This window comes from Panthera tigris, chromosome D1 (genome assembly GCF_018350195.1).
Source record: "Panthera tigris isolate Pti1 chromosome D1, P.tigris_Pti1_mat1.1, whole genome shotgun sequence".
Classification (NCBI taxonomy): domain Eukaryota; kingdom Metazoa; phylum Chordata; class Mammalia; order Carnivora; family Felidae; genus Panthera; species Panthera tigris.
This window is the reverse complement of record NC_056669.1, coordinates 111,208,929-111,226,503: the sequence shown is the minus strand read 5'-3', so window position 1 is coordinate 111,226,503 and position 17,575 is coordinate 111,208,929. Positions and strand designations below refer to the sequence as shown.

The 17,575-nt window shown below is 63.3% G+C and overlaps 1 protein-coding gene across 12 annotated transcripts in view; it reads right to left on the bottom strand.

Moving 5' to 3' along the window:
* ANO1 (anoctamin 1) overlaps positions 1-17,575 on the bottom strand; it is an 81,966-nt gene that overhangs the window by 26,656 nt on the left and 37,735 nt on the right. For 7 of the 12 annotated variants that reach the window (XR_006208497.1, XM_042958992.1, XM_042958982.1 and 4 more), the window contains 5 exons: positions 17,180-17,314; positions 14,143-14,303; positions 3,039-3,121; positions 1,179-1,190; positions 530-601 (listed from right to left, as the gene is read on the bottom strand). Coding sequence is in view for 11 of the 12 variants with exons in the window: in XM_042958992.1 (XP_042814926.1) it covers positions 530-601; positions 1,179-1,190; positions 3,039-3,121; positions 14,143-14,303; positions 17,180-17,314 (463 nt within the window). In the remaining variant the exon portion in view is untranslated. The remainder of the gene's footprint in view (positions 1-529; positions 602-1,178; positions 1,191-3,038; positions 3,122-14,142; positions 14,304-17,179; positions 17,315-17,575) is intronic. The other 5 variants (XM_042958983.1, XM_042958987.1, XM_042958985.1 and 2 more) reach the window with 2 other exon arrangements.

The following is a 17,575-nucleotide window of genomic DNA, read 5'->3' as shown; positions in this document are numbered from 1 at the left end:
CAGGTCGTGATCTTGAGACCAGCGTGGAGCACTTCTCTCTCGCCCCCACGTCTGGGGGGGGAAACAGGGAATTGGCCGTGTGCTCAAGGGTGCTGGCTGGGCAACCCCTTCTATCGCATCATTCAACACGGAACACAAGGGCTGGACACACTGGATGTCAAGCGTCCTGTGAAAAAGCTCCACGGCTCCCTGGCTCCGGGTGTGGACGTGTCGGCTGAGGTCTGAGATGCCCCTACGATAGATCAAGGAGGGGGACCCCCAGCAGAGTTCGGAAAACTTCAGCCTGTAGGCCAAACCTGGCCCCTTGCTTGTTTTTACAGATGAGGTTTCACTGGCTCACTTGTCTACCTCTTGTCTATGGCTGCTGTTCACCTACGAACAGAAGAACTGAGTGGTTGTGACCGAGGTCTGCAGAGCCTAAGATATTTACTATCTGGCCCCTGTCTGGGGTCCGGGCCCTGGTCTCCACCGCCGACGGGCACACAGTGTTTTATTACTAGGAAAGCCACCTGGGCAGTGGCCGCCGTACCTCTTTGCTTTTGGATTCTTTCCTAAGTGACTTCTCCAAAACTCTGGCTTCATATTCGGCTCTGGGATGGTCCTGTGGAAGAAAACCAAATCCACGCGGGGCCTCGTTACCTGTCAGTTTGAGAGCCTCGGCACGAGCCCACAAGACAAACTCAGCCCTTGGCCTCGGGCGCCCCGTGGGGGCAGTTCGTAGCTGGCTGCTGCCCTGTGCCCACCCAGGACTCTCCCCCTCGCTGGGAACCCCGGCCCCCTGGCGTCTGCGTCCAGGAGGCAGGTCGTGTGTGCGAGGCTGCGGCCCGCCCAGGCCCCCCCCGCCCCCCACGTTCCCGTTGCGAGCACCCAGCCACGAACTGGCCCCCGAGATGGTTCTGGCAGGAGCCGTGGGGGTCGGAAGAGACGGCAGTGAGCATCAGCGAGTGCGGGCAGACGAGAGGCGCCGGGCCTCAGGCGAGCCCAGAGCAGGTCAGCGAAGGGGGTGCTGGAAGGAAGAACGAGGGTTAAGAGAGGCCCGGAGGAGGGGGAGGAAGCAGAGACCCCTGCCCACGGTGGAAGCCGGGAGCTGGGCAGCACAGACGCGTCAGTGTGCGAGAAGGTCCCTCTCCCAGGAAGACAGGCCACGGGCAGACAGTGGAGTGACAAAAAATCCAAACCTTGACGGCCTCCTTCGGGGCACCAGGACGTAAAAACAAAGACAAAAAGATCACGTTACTTTGTGCTGTTTTTTTAAGATAGGCTGCGTCCTCTCGAGATCGTTTTCTCAAGAACTAGGAAGGAGGCAGGTACGCACAGTGGGCGAGGCGGGCGTGGGGGTGGGACCGGCCGTAGCCGCCCGGGTGTCTCCTGCAGCTCGTGGGGTTTTGGGGGCCCCCGAGGGCCGGATGTCGGAGACCGGGGGTAAGGGCATGCGGGCCAGCCAACTGTGCCGGCTGCCGGCCTGGGGCTCAGACCCCCACAGAGGAACTGCCTTCCCACCAGTGACCAGCTCCCGGCCGGCTGTGGGGGGGCGGGAGGCTCACTCCGGGGAACTCATTCGGGCTGGGGACCCGTGTCCAACGTCCCCGAGGGGTAGAACAAAGGGGGCTGCCCCTCACCCCGGACCCCACTCTCCTTCAACCACAGGCACGTCATTCTAAATCTTCTTAAAGAAGAAGAAGACTGCTTTCTGTGCTACTCGAGTATTTCTATAGAAAGTTACAAGGAAGGCAGCTTGCCCGGCGGACGTCCAGGTGGATGGCCGGGCCGTGGGGGCAGCGTGCTGGGTTCCATGTGGGGCAGCACCCCTAAAGAACTGCCCGCCGGTGGTGGCTAGCTGGGGGCCCGGTTCTGGGGCCTTTCCCGTGGCTGGGCCCTGCTCCAGATCTGCTGAGCCTTCAAGATCCCCTCAAACCCCACCGAGTGAGGACTATTCCTCAATCTGTATTTGAGAGGCGAGGACACTGAGGCACAGAGACTCGCCCCAGGTCACACGGCGAGGGCGGTGCCGCATCGGGACGGGACCCAGTAGCCCGGCCCGAGAGGGCGATCTTGTCTCTCTAAGCCACTGTGGCTCTCTCTCCCCCTTGTCTACCGACGGCACAGTCAGCACAGAGTTGGCACCGGCCTCCCTGGCTGACCAGCGGCGGGCCCTTCAGTCCCAGGAGGGAGCGCGGTGTGTGGAAAAACACAAGAGGGATGTTAACAAAATCAGTGGAAGGGATTTCCCGGTCACAGTGAAAGTGCAGGACAGGCTTCTTTAAAAAAAAAAAAAAAGCACGTAGGGCCGCCTGGTTGCCTCAGTCAGAAGCGCATGTGACTCTTGAACTTGGGGTCGTGAGTTCGAGCCCCATGCTGCGGGCAGAGTTTACTTTAAAGATAAAATAACATAGGGGCGCCCGCGGGGCTCAGTCGGTTAAGCGTCCGACTTCCGCTCAGGTCATGATCTCGTGGTTCACGGGTTCGAGCCCCGCATCGGGCTCTGTGCTGACGGCTCAGAGCCTGGAGCCTGCTTCGGATTCTGTGTCTCCCCCTCTCCCTGCCCCTCCCCTGCTTGCACTCTGTCTCTCTCAAAATAAAATAAAATAAAATAAAAACATTAACAAAACCCATAAAAACTAAAAACCAAGAACGTGTTCTATAAAAGGAAGTCGTGGTCGTGGGGCCACACGATGAAGCTCCGTCCTGTGATGCAGCCGCGTGTGGGGGCCTCTTTCCTCTTTAGTCCCTCCCACCGCCCCCAGGGAATTCTGGCCGGAGCTACTGATCCGGGGTGGGGCAGTGGCCAGGGGCTTTGGGGCAGGGGTCTCCCCAGCCAGGCCCGACTGCAGGCAAAGAGGATGGCCGGCCCTCCCAGACCCTCCAGGCCGCCCCAGACGCGACGGGGTCAGTGCGGGGAGCCTGAGCACGTCCACGGGAGCTTCGAGATCGCAGACTCGAGCAGACCCCGCGATCTCAGGCTCCCCTGTGAGTCCCCAGGAGGCGACCGGCTGGGGGCAGGGGTGCGGCGTGGGGATCGCAGGGACAAACCCGCTCACCTCCTCTTCCTCGAAGCCAGTGAGGTCCCAGCGGTAATTGAGCCGCATCTGTTTCCGCTTCCAGTGCTCCATGAAGGTGGCGGCTGCAGGCAGGGAGGGAAGGCAGAGTCATCGACGACACAAGGGCACTCTCGTCCTCTGCACCATCCGGCCAGCGAGGGCGACGACATTCTGGACCGAGACCTTCACGCGAGTTCACCTGTTCTGCCTTCCCTCAGACCCCACAGGACAGGGACGCTCACTCTCCCATTTTACAGATGGAAAACCCGAGGCACAGGAAATCAAGTCCCGGCCAAGGTTACTCAGCCAGCCAGGGAGGGGCCAGGCAGGCTGGTCCCAGAGCCTGTGCTCCTAACATCCTGCTCTGTCAATCCTGAGGACCCCGGGTCACAGGTGGGTGTCTTGAGGTCACAAAGGGCACAGCGTGGGCCAAGGTCACCCACTCCAGCTTCAAGGCCGCGTAGACAGTCTGACTGCTGAGCTGCACTCCTAGCTGTAATCCCAACAGACTAGACACAGTTCAAACGCTGCCTCCTCCAGGAAGCCCCTGATCATCCCCCTCAGTGTCAGACAAAACCCAACTCCTCTTGGGACCTCTCTTGCTCACGGTGTCCACACCACCTTCCATATGATCCCTATCCCGGGACGGGGGCCCTTCCGCGGAGCGGCGCTCGGTGAATGAACGAATGGCTCTTAGCGCACAACAGCGGAGAATCATCTGTTATCAACGACCCTCCTCCCCGAACGACAGTCAGCGGAGGCTGAGGGCTGGAGGGCTGATAAGGGCGGTCATCACGTCAATCCGAGCTCTGAGCTCGCGGGTGCCCGGCACGGTCTTGAGACCTGTCACAGGAAGTAGTGACCTTATTTAAACCTCCCGGGGGTGCCTGGGTGGCTCAAATGTCCGACTTTGGCTCAGGTCATGATCTCATGGCTGATGAGTTCGAGCCCCACATTGGGCTCCTTACTAATGGTGCAGAGCCTGCTTGGGATTCTCTCTCTCTCTCTCTCTCTCTCTGTGCCTCCCCGACTTGGACACGCTCTCTCCCCTCTCTCAAAATACATAAATGAACTTTAAAAAAACCCCCAAGAAACAAGAAAACCCCAAACCCTCCCACAGTCATCAGAGGAAGGAAGTGCTGTTCCTTCTCTGGGTTTCCAGAGGAGGAAACTGAGGCCCAGAGGAACTTAAATGGCTTGTCTGGTAAGCGGCGGGGTCAAGATGGAAGTAAAGTGAGCCGTGCCGCTGTGAACCTCTGGGCGAGCCCAGCAGTGAGCTCCGTCACCAGGAAGGGAGGCGGCCTCGGGACAGGCAAGGAGGGGGTCTGAGTCTGAATCAGCTTCAGGTTCAGAGGGCTTTCATTCATCTAGAAGCACCCCCCTCTGTCCACAAGCGCCCCCCTCCGTCCAGAAGTACCCCCCTCTGCATTAAGGAGGCGTCAGGACAGGGCCTCTGAGTTTGCACATGTCTGTGCACAGTGGGTGTGCTTTCGGTATGAGCTGCTAAACCAGCCGGGCCCAGCCAGGAACGAGGAACCTCTCCAGGTCTTTCAAATGGGGGTGATTTCATCGTGGGAGCCGGCCGCCCAGCCAGCGGGAGAGCCCAGGAGACAAGGGCGGAGGTGAGCGGCCAGAGCTCAGCAACAGGAGGCCGCTGGCCGGGCAGGTCAGGGAGGGGGGACGAGAGGCTGTGTTGTCAGAGCCCCGCTGGGCCACCCCCGAGCGGCCAGCGTCACAGTGTGGGGGGGGGGGGGCCTTCCCGCGGGTGTCAGAGCCACGGAGCCGGCAAAGCCTCTGCCGGAGATGCCCCGGGGAAGCAGGGGACGTGGGCAGAAGTACCCATCCCTCCCTCGGCCCGCCTTCTGATCTCCAGGGCCTTCCCGTTGGCGATACGGGGCACGGGAAAGCGAGGGAGCTGCAGAGACGGCCCCGCGGGCTACCGAGGTGCATCCAGCAACCACATGCTGAGCAGCGTGGCCGTGGCCGTGGCCGCTGGGAGAAAGCTGGGCCGGGCGGGCCAGGCTGAGGCCGCACTATCTCCCAGGAAGGAAGACACGAGGGGGTTTCTCCACCCGACGCCCGTTCTGGAAGGCACCTCACTCTTCTGTCCTTCCCGCCGGCCCGTGGCAACCCCTCCTCTCAGTGCTCAGGCCGAGCGAGCGTGGGAACGTGCAGAAGGGCTGACGGTGCCCCCCGAGGGTGGGCCTGTTCACCCGCCCCGTCCCCGGGCTGGCCCTCCCCATCTCCACTTCTGGGGCCCCACCCGCCCGTGTGGTAACACCACCACGGGCTCAGGAGGACTCCCTTCTACTGCGCCCTGTGCTCGGAAGTCACCGGCGGGTTAGCCCGACCCTCGCAACCCACGCCACGCAGTAGGAAGGATTTCTATCCGCGGATTTACCAACGACCACAGAGACGCAGGAGGTTGAATGCCATGCCCAAGGTCAACTGCGGGACAACAGCAGGGCTGGGATTTGAACCCGATCTTGTTTGGCCCCAGCATCTACACTTAATCCGCTCTACCTGACCGGCCCTCTGTACGGACATTTGCTCGTCTTTAAAGGGAGTAATAATCACAGCGAAAAGAAGTCTGGTAATTGGCCAAACTTGTACTGTCGTTTTATGGATGAGGAAACAAAGGCACAGAGAGTTTAACGACTTTGCCCAAGGTCACCTGGTATTTGATCCCGGGCACTCTTGCTTAGAATTTGTGCCTGAAATCTTTTTTTTTTTAATTTTCTAAAAATGTTTATTTTTGAGAAGAGAGAGTGAGAGCAGGGGAGGGGCAGAGAGAGGGGGAGACACAGAATTTGAAGCAGGCTCCAGGCTCCAGCACAGAGCCCCATGTGGGGCTTGAACCCACGAGCCATGAGATCCTGACCTGAGCCGAATTCGGACGCTTCACCGACAGAGCCACCCAGGCGCCCCCGATCATTTTTTTTTTTTTAATGTTTCCTTATTTATTTGGAGAGAGCGAGCGAGTGGGAAGGGCAGAGAGAGACGGGGAGAGAGAATTCCAAGCAGGATCCATGATGTCAGCTGTGAGATCATGACCTGAGCTGAGATCGAGAGTCGGCCGCTCGACCGACTGAGCCGCCCAGGTGCTGTGACACCTTAGGACAGACACTAGGACCCTCTCCCAGAGGTATCTGGGTCAAGGACCAAGACTGGAACCCGGTGGCCAGGAGTGGGTTTGGTATACAGACCAGCCTCATGTGGCTTCGGTTATGTGTAAGAAATAAAAACATTTTATATAAAATAATAAATTTCCTGCTTCTTTAAACCTCGGAAGCATTGGCACCAGGAGGCTGGAGCTGTGGGGAGACCGTCGTTCATCAAAGGTTGGGGGCACCTTCTCCACTTGGCCACGGACCCCACCAGGCCCCGCTGCTGGACCCTGGCACTGAGGCTGTCGCTCCGGCTTTGGAGCCAAGGGGTAGAGTCATTGCGGACTTCAGGCCTGGCCGGCAGCAGGGAATGTGAAGGCTCACACTGCGCCCGGGGGCAGTCCCGGGGTCTCAGCTCAAGGGACACTGTGAGTGACTGGGCTCACAGGCGAGTGCCCGTCCTTCTGTCCCTCCCAGCTGTGCTCTGAGCCCCGCCCCCACCCCGACCACGCGGACAGCAGTGGGACTCGCGAGGTTCCCTCGCTTCCCGCGAGGTTCCCTCGCTTCCCGCGAGGTTTGTGCCAGTGTGACAAGGGGGTCACGTCGCACAGACATGATGTGAGCCCCGCCAGTGTCTGCACGCCCCGTCTCTTCCCACCCCAGCCTCAAGGCCTCCACGCGGGGATAACACACCCCTTTTTACGGGCGCCCCAACTGAGGCTCTGAGCCATCCGGTGACTGGTTCATAAGGGGCAGGAAACCGGACCCAGAACAGATGCCAAGATGGGCCGGGTCGGGGTGGCGGCCTCCCCCCGCCATCTGAGGGCAAGCCGTGTGCTGAACGTGGTCAGGGCACAAAAGGATGGCCACGTGGCCTCACCACCACGGCCAGCGGGCCCAAGAGACAAGCCCAGGTCCCCGAAATCCAGAGCCCGGAGGACAGCAGAGCACGAAGACAGACGCCGAAGAGGGAGTCAGGCCAGGACGGAAGCAGGCGCTCGAGCTGTAATTCTTTCTTCAAACATTTGTCTTTGTGACACAATGGTCGACAAACACATGCTTGTAGGGGAGCCCGGAGGCAGCAGGTGAGCACGGGACCCGGGAGCCACCCTGGATCAAATCCAGGTGTGAGCCTGGGCACCTGACCGCCCCGCCCCTGCCCCCTGCGGCACCCCCTCCCCCCGTCTACACCGGGGGCTCGATCACAGAGCCTACTCTGGGGGCCTCACGACCCCTCTGAGGATCGTTCCTAGGATCCGGCTCTCGTGGAAGGATCGCCACTGGGTCTGGGTAGGATAAATGGCCACGTATGGTATGATTTTACTTACAGAAAACACGCGGAGTATTTACTGGTAAACCCGTAGAGACAGAAGGCGGATGGGTGGTTGCCAAGGGCGGGGGGGCGGGGGTAGGGTGGGGAGGCAGAAGGGGAGCTTGTTAAAACTCAGATTCCAGGGCACCACGGAATCTGCATTCTGAACAAGCCCAGCAGGCCTCCCGTACGCAGGCAGGCGAGGGTCTGGAAGCACCGACCCGTCCGTCTGTCCTCCCAAACCTTTGCCACCTGCTCCCCAGCCCATCCCTGGGGTGTCAGTCCCCGGGGCCCTGGGGGCAGGCAGGGCTCCGCGTCAGCCCAGGGGCGCGTCCTCCTTGAAATGCCACCCACAAGAGCTCCTCCGCGTGGGGACCAGAGGCGTGCCCCCCTGAGAGCTGCGGGTCCGGCAGATGGACCTTGAAAACGCCCGTGACCGCTCAGCGGGGGACGGGGCTCGGGCGCGAAGGCCCCCAGCCCTTTGTTTCCTCACTGAGTCACCAGGCACCGTATTTGCTCGCCCCGAACAAGGGTTAAGTCGCGAGCGGCCACTGGCCGTACAGCTCTCCCGACACCCCCTCCCTGCTGGCTTGGGGGGCTTGACCGGGCCCAGCCCAGCCCCCGGAGGGACGTCAATCACATCTCCCCCATTTCATTAAGGTCAGGGCCACCTTTCTGAGCCTTCTTGCAGCCGGGGCTCAAATCAAACAACCTGCTTTGTTCTGCACGGAACTGACGAGCAGTTAAAACCCCATCATTATGCCGTAATTCCAGAAAATTGATCCCAGCAAGTAGCTAAGCGGGGCTCCGAGCTGCTTTGTGGGACACCTTATCGGAGGCTTTGAAATGTCACAAATCCCAGGCGGCAGGGAGCTGACGCCTCTGGGCCCGGCGGGTCAGCGCAGGGGCACGCGGACCCCACCGCGGAGTGGACGTGAAGTTAGAGCAGCGGGAGGGGACACGGCCCGGCTCCCGCTACGGGCGGTGGCCGGTCTGGTGGCTCTGCCATTGTGCCAGCAGAAACGTCAGCAGAAGGACAGAAGAAAGGACACAACAAAGAAGACGCACCGGTGGGAAAACGATCCCCTAGAGGGAAACGAACGAACGGCTGAACAAGGGATTTAAAGAAAACGAACCCCGCGGTCTCGGCCAATTACGCGTGACGGCGACTGTGCAGAGGCAGGGCCGAGGGGGCGTCTCCTTCTGCCTCCCTGTGCCAGCGGGGGCTGGACCGCACCTCCCGTGCCCCAGCCCTCCCCAACCCCCCCCCCCCGCCCCGCCCCGGCTCTTTCCTGTGGCTTCTGTCTCAATTCACAATAAGCTCCTTTTCTCCTAAAGTAAGTGCTCCATGGGAGTGGTGTGGCCTTTTTGTTATTTCTTCCCCCAAATGGGAGTGCGTATGCTGAAGTTGCACTTGACAGACGGGCGGGCACGTTGTCGTTTCTCTGTGGTGGAAATGAAGCTGGGAAGGTGTGGGCGGGGGGAGGGGGCAGCCAGCAGGAACACAGATTTGCCCCTTTCCGTACATCTTGGGGGGCGCGGGGTGGACGCGTACGTTTGTCTATCAAGGGCCGGCCGACACCTCTGGGGCTACAAAGTGGCACTGCCCCGCACCTAGTAGGTGCTCAAAGAAGCGTGAGTGGAGCAGGCTGGCCTCCCCGAGCAGGTGGCAGAATTTGACGAGATGCCCGCAGGGCCGGCCGGCTGATGGGGCCAGTCACACCCTCTCTGCGCTGCGGCGTCCCCATCAGAGAGTAACCACCGACCCCTTCCCCCGCCCTGCTCCAGGGCTGTTGGGACGGCACTGAGGTCACCCACAGCAGGGCCCTCTCCCGGGGTCTGGCACACAGTCAGCCCTCGGGGCAGGTCCTGAGGGGAGGGAGGCATATTTGGGGGCAGATGGGGAAGCTGTCCAGGTGAGAGCAAATCTGGGGCAACGCCATCGGGAATGAGGAAGGCCCGTGTGGAGCACGCGTGTCGGTGGGAGAGGGTTCACAGTGCAGGCAGAGGGAGGAGGGGGCAGGGGCCCAGGAGGGGGCTGGAGAACCAGGAGGCGAGGGCTCAGGTTCTGCACCTGCCTCTTCTTTCTGGTTCGCCAGAAAGCCTGGGACAGCGGCCTCAATGTGCTCATCTGTCAAATGGGGTCATCAAGCCGCCTACCTGCTACGGCCACTGGGGGCATTACTGAGCACAGCAGCTAAGCTGCTTGCACGGTGCCTGGTGGAGAGCAGGTCTCCCCCGAACGGGGTAAAGTGACGTGTTTGACAGAGGCCCCCAAGCACGGGGTGAGGGATCACACTGGAGCTCCAGCCTGCCAGGGTCCGGGCTGTGTGCACAGTTTCAAAAACCAAGTGTTCCCTGAGCCAACGTAACAGCTGACACAACACGACAGCCAGCAGCAGGCACGGGCCCGACGGTGCCACCAGGAACGACGCACCCAACGTTCCCAGCGACCCCCAGGGTGGCTTGCATCATGATCTCCATTTTACGGATGGGGAGCCTGGGGCTCAGAGAGCAGAAGCAACTTGCCTGAGGTCACACAGCTGGTGGGTGACTGAGCGGAGAGACCCGAACCCGGGTCTGGCCCGGGAAGTGGCGCCGTTAACCGCTCGACTGTATGCGACCAGCCCGGTGCAGGGCCGACCCGGCTGAGTGTGGGATGGGACCCAAGCGTCAAGCCTGTGCAAGCTCTGCTCCACCGGGCCGGGGTGGGGGGGGGGCACTGCCAGATGCACCTGCCAGGGGCACCTTCCCAGCTCGCAGCAGGCCCGGGAGGCCGTGCGCCCAGCCAGCAGGTGTCCCAGGCTCCGCCTGGGGCTTCCTGGGACCAGACGAGAGAGGCGGGGGGTGGTGGGGGGTGGGGGGGGGAGCGGCCCAGCGCTGAGGTCTGGAGGGAGCCCAGCGTGAGAACCACGGGGAGGCCGTTTCAGGCCGAGACCCTCGGCTCAGGCATGCGGGACAGACGAGCCCAGGGCCGCTGCCGCTCGGGGAGCAGGGCCGGGCTGGGCCTGGGCGGGGGCTCCCGGGAGCCAGGGTGGATGGACAGTCCCGGATACGCTCTGTCGCCCGAGTGTGCACGGGCCGCAGGTGCCCAGCGAGCGAGGGACGAGTCTGACCGCCGGGCGCTGGCTGGCCCACCCTTCCCGGACTCGGGCGCGGCCTGTGTCCGCTCTGGGGTGACTGCCCGGGAGAGAAGTGCAGCGCCCCACGCACGTTGGCACGTTGGCACGTGCTCCCGCGGGCGGCCGTGGAGGCGCTGGTACGCATAAGACGACGCCTGTGATGGCAGGAAGCCAACGGAGCCCTCGGGGAGCTTTGGGCAGGAGCCCGTCTCTGAACACCTGGTACCGACGCCTTTCGGCCAGAAACACGGGCGTTACGGCTCAAGACGGTTCATTTCTGCAGCGAGCGCCCGGGACCTCTGCTCCCGCCCCCTGCCTGGGACCGGTCTCTCACTGGGCAGGGAGAAAACGGACACAAAGTGCTGCTTTGCCGAGGAGAAACGCCGCCACCTATAAATTACGATCTGTCCCACGATCTGTTCCGAAAGGCTCGCAGAAGCAGGTGTGTTCGCGGGCTGGCCTCAGAGGATGCCCGTGCTCCGGGAACCCGGGGGGCCTGCTTGCTCCCCATCCAGAGGCCACGCCCGGGACAGGCAGAACCCAGGAGGCCGACGCCCTCACAGGCCTTGTCACGAGTAGAGGGGGGGACGCTCTAACCGTACGGCTCGTGCGTCACAAGAAACCGGCCCAGCCACGCCTGCCGGCTTCTCCTCAACCGCCGGGAACGGCCCGCGTGAGAGAGGAGACAAAGGCCCGAGTCCTTTCTCTGCAGAGTCACCTGGAGTCTGGGGGCTGGGCTCCTCTTAGAGCGCCCCTCGAGGGAAGTGGGTTGGGGGGGACAGCACCGGCAGCCCGGGACTGGGGAGGGAGGCGACACAGTCTCCTGACGGCTGCTGACCCTTCCTGCAGGCTCCCTCCCTGCTCGGCCGTGCTGTGCCTCCCTCAGGATAACCCGGCTTCTCACCATGGGCCCAAGCACCTGCCGTGGAGCTCGCTGTGGTGACGAGCGTGACCACACGCTGCCCCACTGCAGCTGGGTTGGTCCTCCCTTCACTTTTTTCCAAGCCGTCCCGATATCTGCTGCTCGGACTCCAGAATGGGACACAGGCACACCTTTGGCACAGCAGGCCGACGGCACTGGCTTCTGATCCGTCCCCGTGAGAACACGGGCCCCGGCTGGGCTTCTGGGATCCTCCTGCACCCTTCCGGCTTGCTCCCTGCCCCCGGCAGACTCCTTCACCCGGCCCCGCACGCCCGCCACAGGGCCTTTGCACATGCTGCTCCCACTTGACTCCTCGATTGTAACCTTCCAAGGGCAGCGGACACATCAGTTTTGCCTCCCAGGCTTCCCCGAACACGGGCAGCCCCCCTCGGCCAGGCACCGTCACAACACATCTTCTCTACTTCTCACACTGCCCCGCGTGGTAAGCACCCCCAGCGGGTGCGAGGCCAGCGGCAGGACCCCCACTGGCTCAGTTACGTGTTCAGCATCGGCCGAGGCTCCACAGCCAGTGCCTCTGACCCTTGCCACGTGGCTTCCGGGGCGAGGTGGGGAAGAGGTGGGGCTGGAGTCCGAGTCCCAAGGGGGGTTTAAATGCCCGCTGGGCAGCATGGGCCAACAGTCAGAGGGGCACTGAGCCACCTCCGAGCAGCTCGGGCGCTCGGCACTGCTCACGGGTCACCCTACGGACCACCGGGGGGTGCCGGCCTGGGCACCCCGAACGGGTGAGTAGAGCCAGGGGCCCACGTGGAGGGTGCTTGCTGGGAACCACCCCCTGACCAAGCGGGCAGAGGTGTGGGCTGCAGCGTCGGGCCCGGGGCATGAGGCACGAGGCCTCGGGGAGGGAGGCCCCTGGACAGGGGCTCCTGCTAAGGCCACCAAGCGGCTCTCTAGATTCGAGGGCGGGTGGGGGGTCTACACAGCATCTAAGGGGAGACGGTCCAGCTCACATCCTCACCGGGACCCATCCCACAGCTGGCGGCCACTCCAGTCGCCCCGACCCCGTTTCCAGCAAACGCAGAAATGTACCAGAGGAACCGGGCCCGATGCCCAGCCTTCTGCTCCCGGGCCTCCCCCGAGACGCCTCTCAGCCCGCCCCCCTCGCCTCCCCGCCCCCGGACACCCGGCGCTCCCGGACCTCGCCGAGGATTCTCTCAAACCCCACCTTGGGTTTGAACAGACTCTCGTGGGCAGGGGAGGAGGCTGCCGGGCCGTGCAGGGGCGGGTTCAGGCCCGGTGAGGATTTCGGCAACGTGCAGCCTGGGCATCGGCTCTGCTCTGCCGCGGAGGCTGGCTCCGCCTGTCGTCCCTTCTCTCCTGCCGCGACAGACCTCCCCGGGCTTCCGGCACCCCCGGGGCAGCTGCCGAGTGGGGAAGCACAGGTCCCGCCTTCGAGGATTCCGAGATTCCGAAGAATCCTCCCGAATGGAGGGCTCCGGTGCGTCTCCGACCACCCATTCCGCTTACCAATGAACGGCCTGCACCGGATTCTCCGCTGACCGATCCTCGCGGATCTAGGTCACACTGACGGGTAAAAACCGCACGCCTGGCTGGCCGGCGGCAGCCTCTGTCCCCACGTGCCAAATAAGCAGCTTCTCAGCCCATCCCTGCCCCTCGCCTGCCCACCGTGCACGGGGACGATACCGAGTGTGCGGAGCCCCGGAGGGGGCCCTTCAGCAGCAACGTGAGGCTCCGGGAGGCACCGGCCGGGCTGTCCCCAGGCCCCCCTGTCTCTACGCCGAGTCCCCGCACCACAGGTGCTCAGCATCTCTGCCCTCAACGTCTCGAGAACCCAGCTCGAGGGGCTCACACCTCTTCCAGGAAGTCTGTCCTGACTTCCTCCTCCAGGCCTCTGGACCCGTAGCTCCTGTGCCCAGCTCCATCCCCTACTAGATGGGAGCCCCCGGAGGCGAGGACCGGGGCCCCGGCACCCGGGGGACAGGTCAGCACGCTGCCGCCCAGGGCCCGAATCCCAATCTCCAATCCCGATCCTCCGCTGGCAAAGCTGTAACACAGGGCCACAGAGAAGCGAACGGGCCAGTCTGCTGATCCAAAACCACCTGCCCGAATGCGCCCAACCGCCACGAAGCATCCCAGAGGAGGAGCTGAGTGCCCTGGACTCGGATGGCACCGGAGTCCAGCGGGCACAGGCTCTGGAAACAGGACAGATCCACGCCTTGGACGCTCGGGAGCTCAGTGATCTTGGGAGAGCCGCACCCACCGTCTCCAGGCCCTGGCGTCCTTCCCTGTTAGGTGGGCACGCGGACCCTGCAGGGAGGCTTGGAGGATCTAGCGAGCGACGTGCCCCAGGGCCTGGCCCCGTCAGCCTTCCCAGCACCCCCTGGCACTCCGGGTTCTGAGGCACCTGCCTTCCCGGGCCAATGATCCCGGTCCCGGGCGAGAGGGCTGCTTCTAAGAGCAGAGCACCTTCCCCAGCTTTGCACAAGGGGCCGGCGGCTGGGTCGGGAGAACCAGCCTGCCTCTGGGACACAGCCCGACACGGGGCGTGACCTCCCCCGACTCTCCCTCCCACGTCCGATGATCTCAAGGAGAAGGAAGGAAATGGAGGGGCCCGTCCAGAGTGCCCCTGCCCCACAGAGCCGGGCGGCGGCTCTCTGCTTACCCCAGAGGGCCATGAAGACGGAGAAGAACACGGTGGCGGGGTTGTCGAAGAGGTGGCTGGCCCGGGCCGTGGCGCACGCCGAGCTCATCTTCCAGTAGCTGCAGGTCTTGTCGCACAGCGGGCACATGGTGATGTTGTGTCTCTGGTCACACATCTCCATGCTGCAAGACAGGGAACAGCCTGCGAGTCCCCGGGCCAGGACGCGCAGGGCCTCTGCCCGCGCGGGCCGGACGCCTGCTCACGCGGAGACACGACACTCGAAGGCCATCGGCCGCGTGAGCGGGAAGCTGCAAGAGTGTCGTCTGGCCCAGACCGGCTTTGGGGACGACGAGACTCCCGCGTCCACGGACGGAGGAAGGAGTCCAGAGAAGGAACGGTACTTGCTCTGGGCCACACAGCAGAGCGGGGACGGGGTCCCGGTCTCTGTCTGGAGAGCCCGTGCCGTGCCCGGCTCTCGCCTCCTGCTCCCGGGTCCTCCTTTGACTGTTCCCGCCCTCTGTGCCCCTGGCCAGGCCATCCAGCCCCTGACTCAGTTTCTCCTTCTGGAAGATGAGGAGAGGGGCCGGAGTAAGGCCCTCCCAGCTCTGGCCTGCCCTGAACTTTCTCCTCCCTGCCGGCCTGGACGAGGCACCGAGCTAGGAATAGACACCAGGCAGGGGTGCTCATTCCCAGGGGCTGAACTGGAGGATGCTTTGCGTGTTTTGCTGCTGGCTGCACACGGACTCATGTGCAGAATCGTGCCTGGCCCACAGCAGTCGGTGTTTAATCAACACCCGCTGGAAGGCTCCCGTCGACCCTCCTCTGCCCGGCGCGGGGGGCCTTCTGGCTCACTTCTCAGTTACCCTCAGCAGCTGTGAAAACAGCGTGAATACGATGTGTGCGCCAGGCACGTTCGAGGCACCGGAGATGCAAAGACGAATCGGAGCAAGGCTGCTGCCTCGGGGCACCTGGGGGAGCCAGCGCGTGCGTGGGGGGTGGGGGGGGACGGCACACACAGGCGCTGGGCAGCGTGGCCCCCCCCCCCCCCCCCGAGCCAACCGGCTCTGCCTTTGGGCCTAGGCTCTAGCGTTTGTAATCTGTGCAGCCTGGGGCAGGTTACTCGAACTCCTGGGGCCTCAGTTTCCCCACCCGTATCGGGGGAGGTGGGTGCTGGGAATGAGGCTGCCACCGCAGTCGGCTGTCGAGAGGATTCAACGGGAAAGCACAGGAAGGCCCCGCAACGGTGGTGCCCATCGTTAGTATCACGGGGGCAACCAAGCCCAGACGGCTGCGTGCGCCCCTGGCTGAACCTCCTCTCTGCTGAAGGCCCTTGCTGGGTGGCAGGTGTGAGAGGGGGTGGGACGTCCCACCCTTGCCTTCCTGCTGATAGAGGCCGCCCGGGGCCACGGCGACCTGGCCTGGGGGTGGGGGGGGGGGCACAGAGGGCCAGGCCTGCCGCCCGGCCCTCCTCCGCGTTGGCATAAACAAGGCCAGCCAGACAAAAAGCCTTTTTCTGCTGGTTTTAAACCCTGTGCCGCGCCCTTCATCACCTGCAGCCAAAATAAAGACAAGGAACGGGGAGGTCTGTTCTTTGGAGTGGATGGGTGCGGTGGGGCGGGCAGGCGGCTCCTCTAGGGGCAGGGCGGATCGGACTCCAAAGGGGACACACGCTTCCTGCTTCGCACACGGCACCAAGCGGGCAGAGGCCGAGAATCTCCGAGATTCCTCTGGAATCCCCAGGAAATGCTGTTCGCCTCTCTCGCCGTGTCAGGGGGCGGTGGTGTGGGCCTGGCCGAGGGGACCTCGGCATCCTTGCGGGGGAGCACACACGCCTGCCAGGGCAGAGCCTCGTGGCTGAGGCTGCAGCCGGTGGTGCTGCCCTCCAGGGGAGGGAGGAAAGGAGGTGGAGAAGTCCCCAGGGGTCCCGGCCACTGGCCAAGTCCCTCGGGGCTCTGGGGTTAAATCCCCGCCACACCTAGGCTACTTTGACGGCCACGGTCAGACCCAAGCACGGTGACCTCATGTCACATTAGCCAACAAAGGCACAAGCTTCCTCTGGCCTGTCTGTGCCCAAAATAACCCTGGAGGGGACATAAGCCAGATTCCTTTACCGTTTTGATTCCGGGTGGGTGGAATACTTTAGGTGTTACTCATGCATCAAAGCACCATTTATACAAAAATTTGCCGGATATGGCCTTTCTGCACTGCTGAGTCGTAATGAGCCACTTTCTTGGCCAGGTAGAGACTCATTGGGTCTTCAGTGACGGGAACTACAGATGAATTTTCCAAGCCACAGCCCTGCTTTGGAGACACGGGGCTGAGTCGTAAGAAATACAGCCGAAGCAAGTGATGTTCTAGGACTTTCCCCGAGGGACTGCAAGCTCGTGGAAGGGGGGGCCAGCGGGCGACCCCGGCAGGGTCGCTGACGGAGGCAGGGGCTCGTCCCGCGCATGCAACACAGTTCCCTCCGGCTCCGTGTTAGCGAGCCGAGGAAACAGTCGGAAAGGACGAGAGAGACTCCTTGCGCACTGAGAAGCGGCCTCCAGGCTCCCGCCACTTGACTCATGTTCTGGCTGCCATGTGGGGAGAGACACACCCCGGCACGAGGCCAGGCCGCCTCGGGGACCCCGGCCTTCTTCCACGAGCTCCCCATGCCTGACGTGCCCGTTGGGGGACGGCAGCGGGAACGTCAGCTCTGAGCTCAAAGATCTGGGTCTGCCCCTGTGCCACGTCCCAGAGCCCCGGGGACAAGGGCAGCTGGAACCAAGAAGAGAGGGACCCGGGGGCTGAGCCCAGGCACGGTGGTTTGTCCCCTTCCCGGAGCTCACCGGGAGGCAGCGGATGTTCTCATCACATAGGGACTGAAAGCTCAAAGCGGGGGAAAAACCCTCCCAAGGACGAGAAGGAGTCGGACGCTCAGGGACGTCTTCCTCCGGACGGGAGAGCGCCTCCCAGGGCGTCTGTGCTCGGAAAGGACGCCCGCGCTCAGCGCTCGAACCCGCGGCCGCGGCTTCCCGGGGGGCCGAGTGCCAGGACGAGGGGTGTGGCGCCCGCCTACCTGGGGATGTTCTCGTCGACGGTGGCACATCCGTACAGGAAGACGATGATCCCCACCACGGACGCGGGGATGAGCATCTGGGTGTACACGCCCAGCCAGGCAAAGTACAGGCCGATCTTCTCCCCAAAGTACTTCCTGCGCCGCAGGGCAAACAGAGACCGGCTTGCGCTCGCCCCACACCCCTGCCCGCCCCGCAAAGGAGCGGCTCCGACCGGGGCCCCGGCTTCTCCCGAGCAGGACTCGGAGGGTGGGTGGGGGCCCTGGGAAGGTGGGGTGCTGCTGGCGGGGGGGCGGGGGGCTACCCGGGGGGCTGTCCCAGGTCCCGGGCGGCGTGAGCGCAAGACGCCAAGAGGACGTATTAAGGGTCTCTGGCGCCTGGAGGGGCTCACGTGAGTT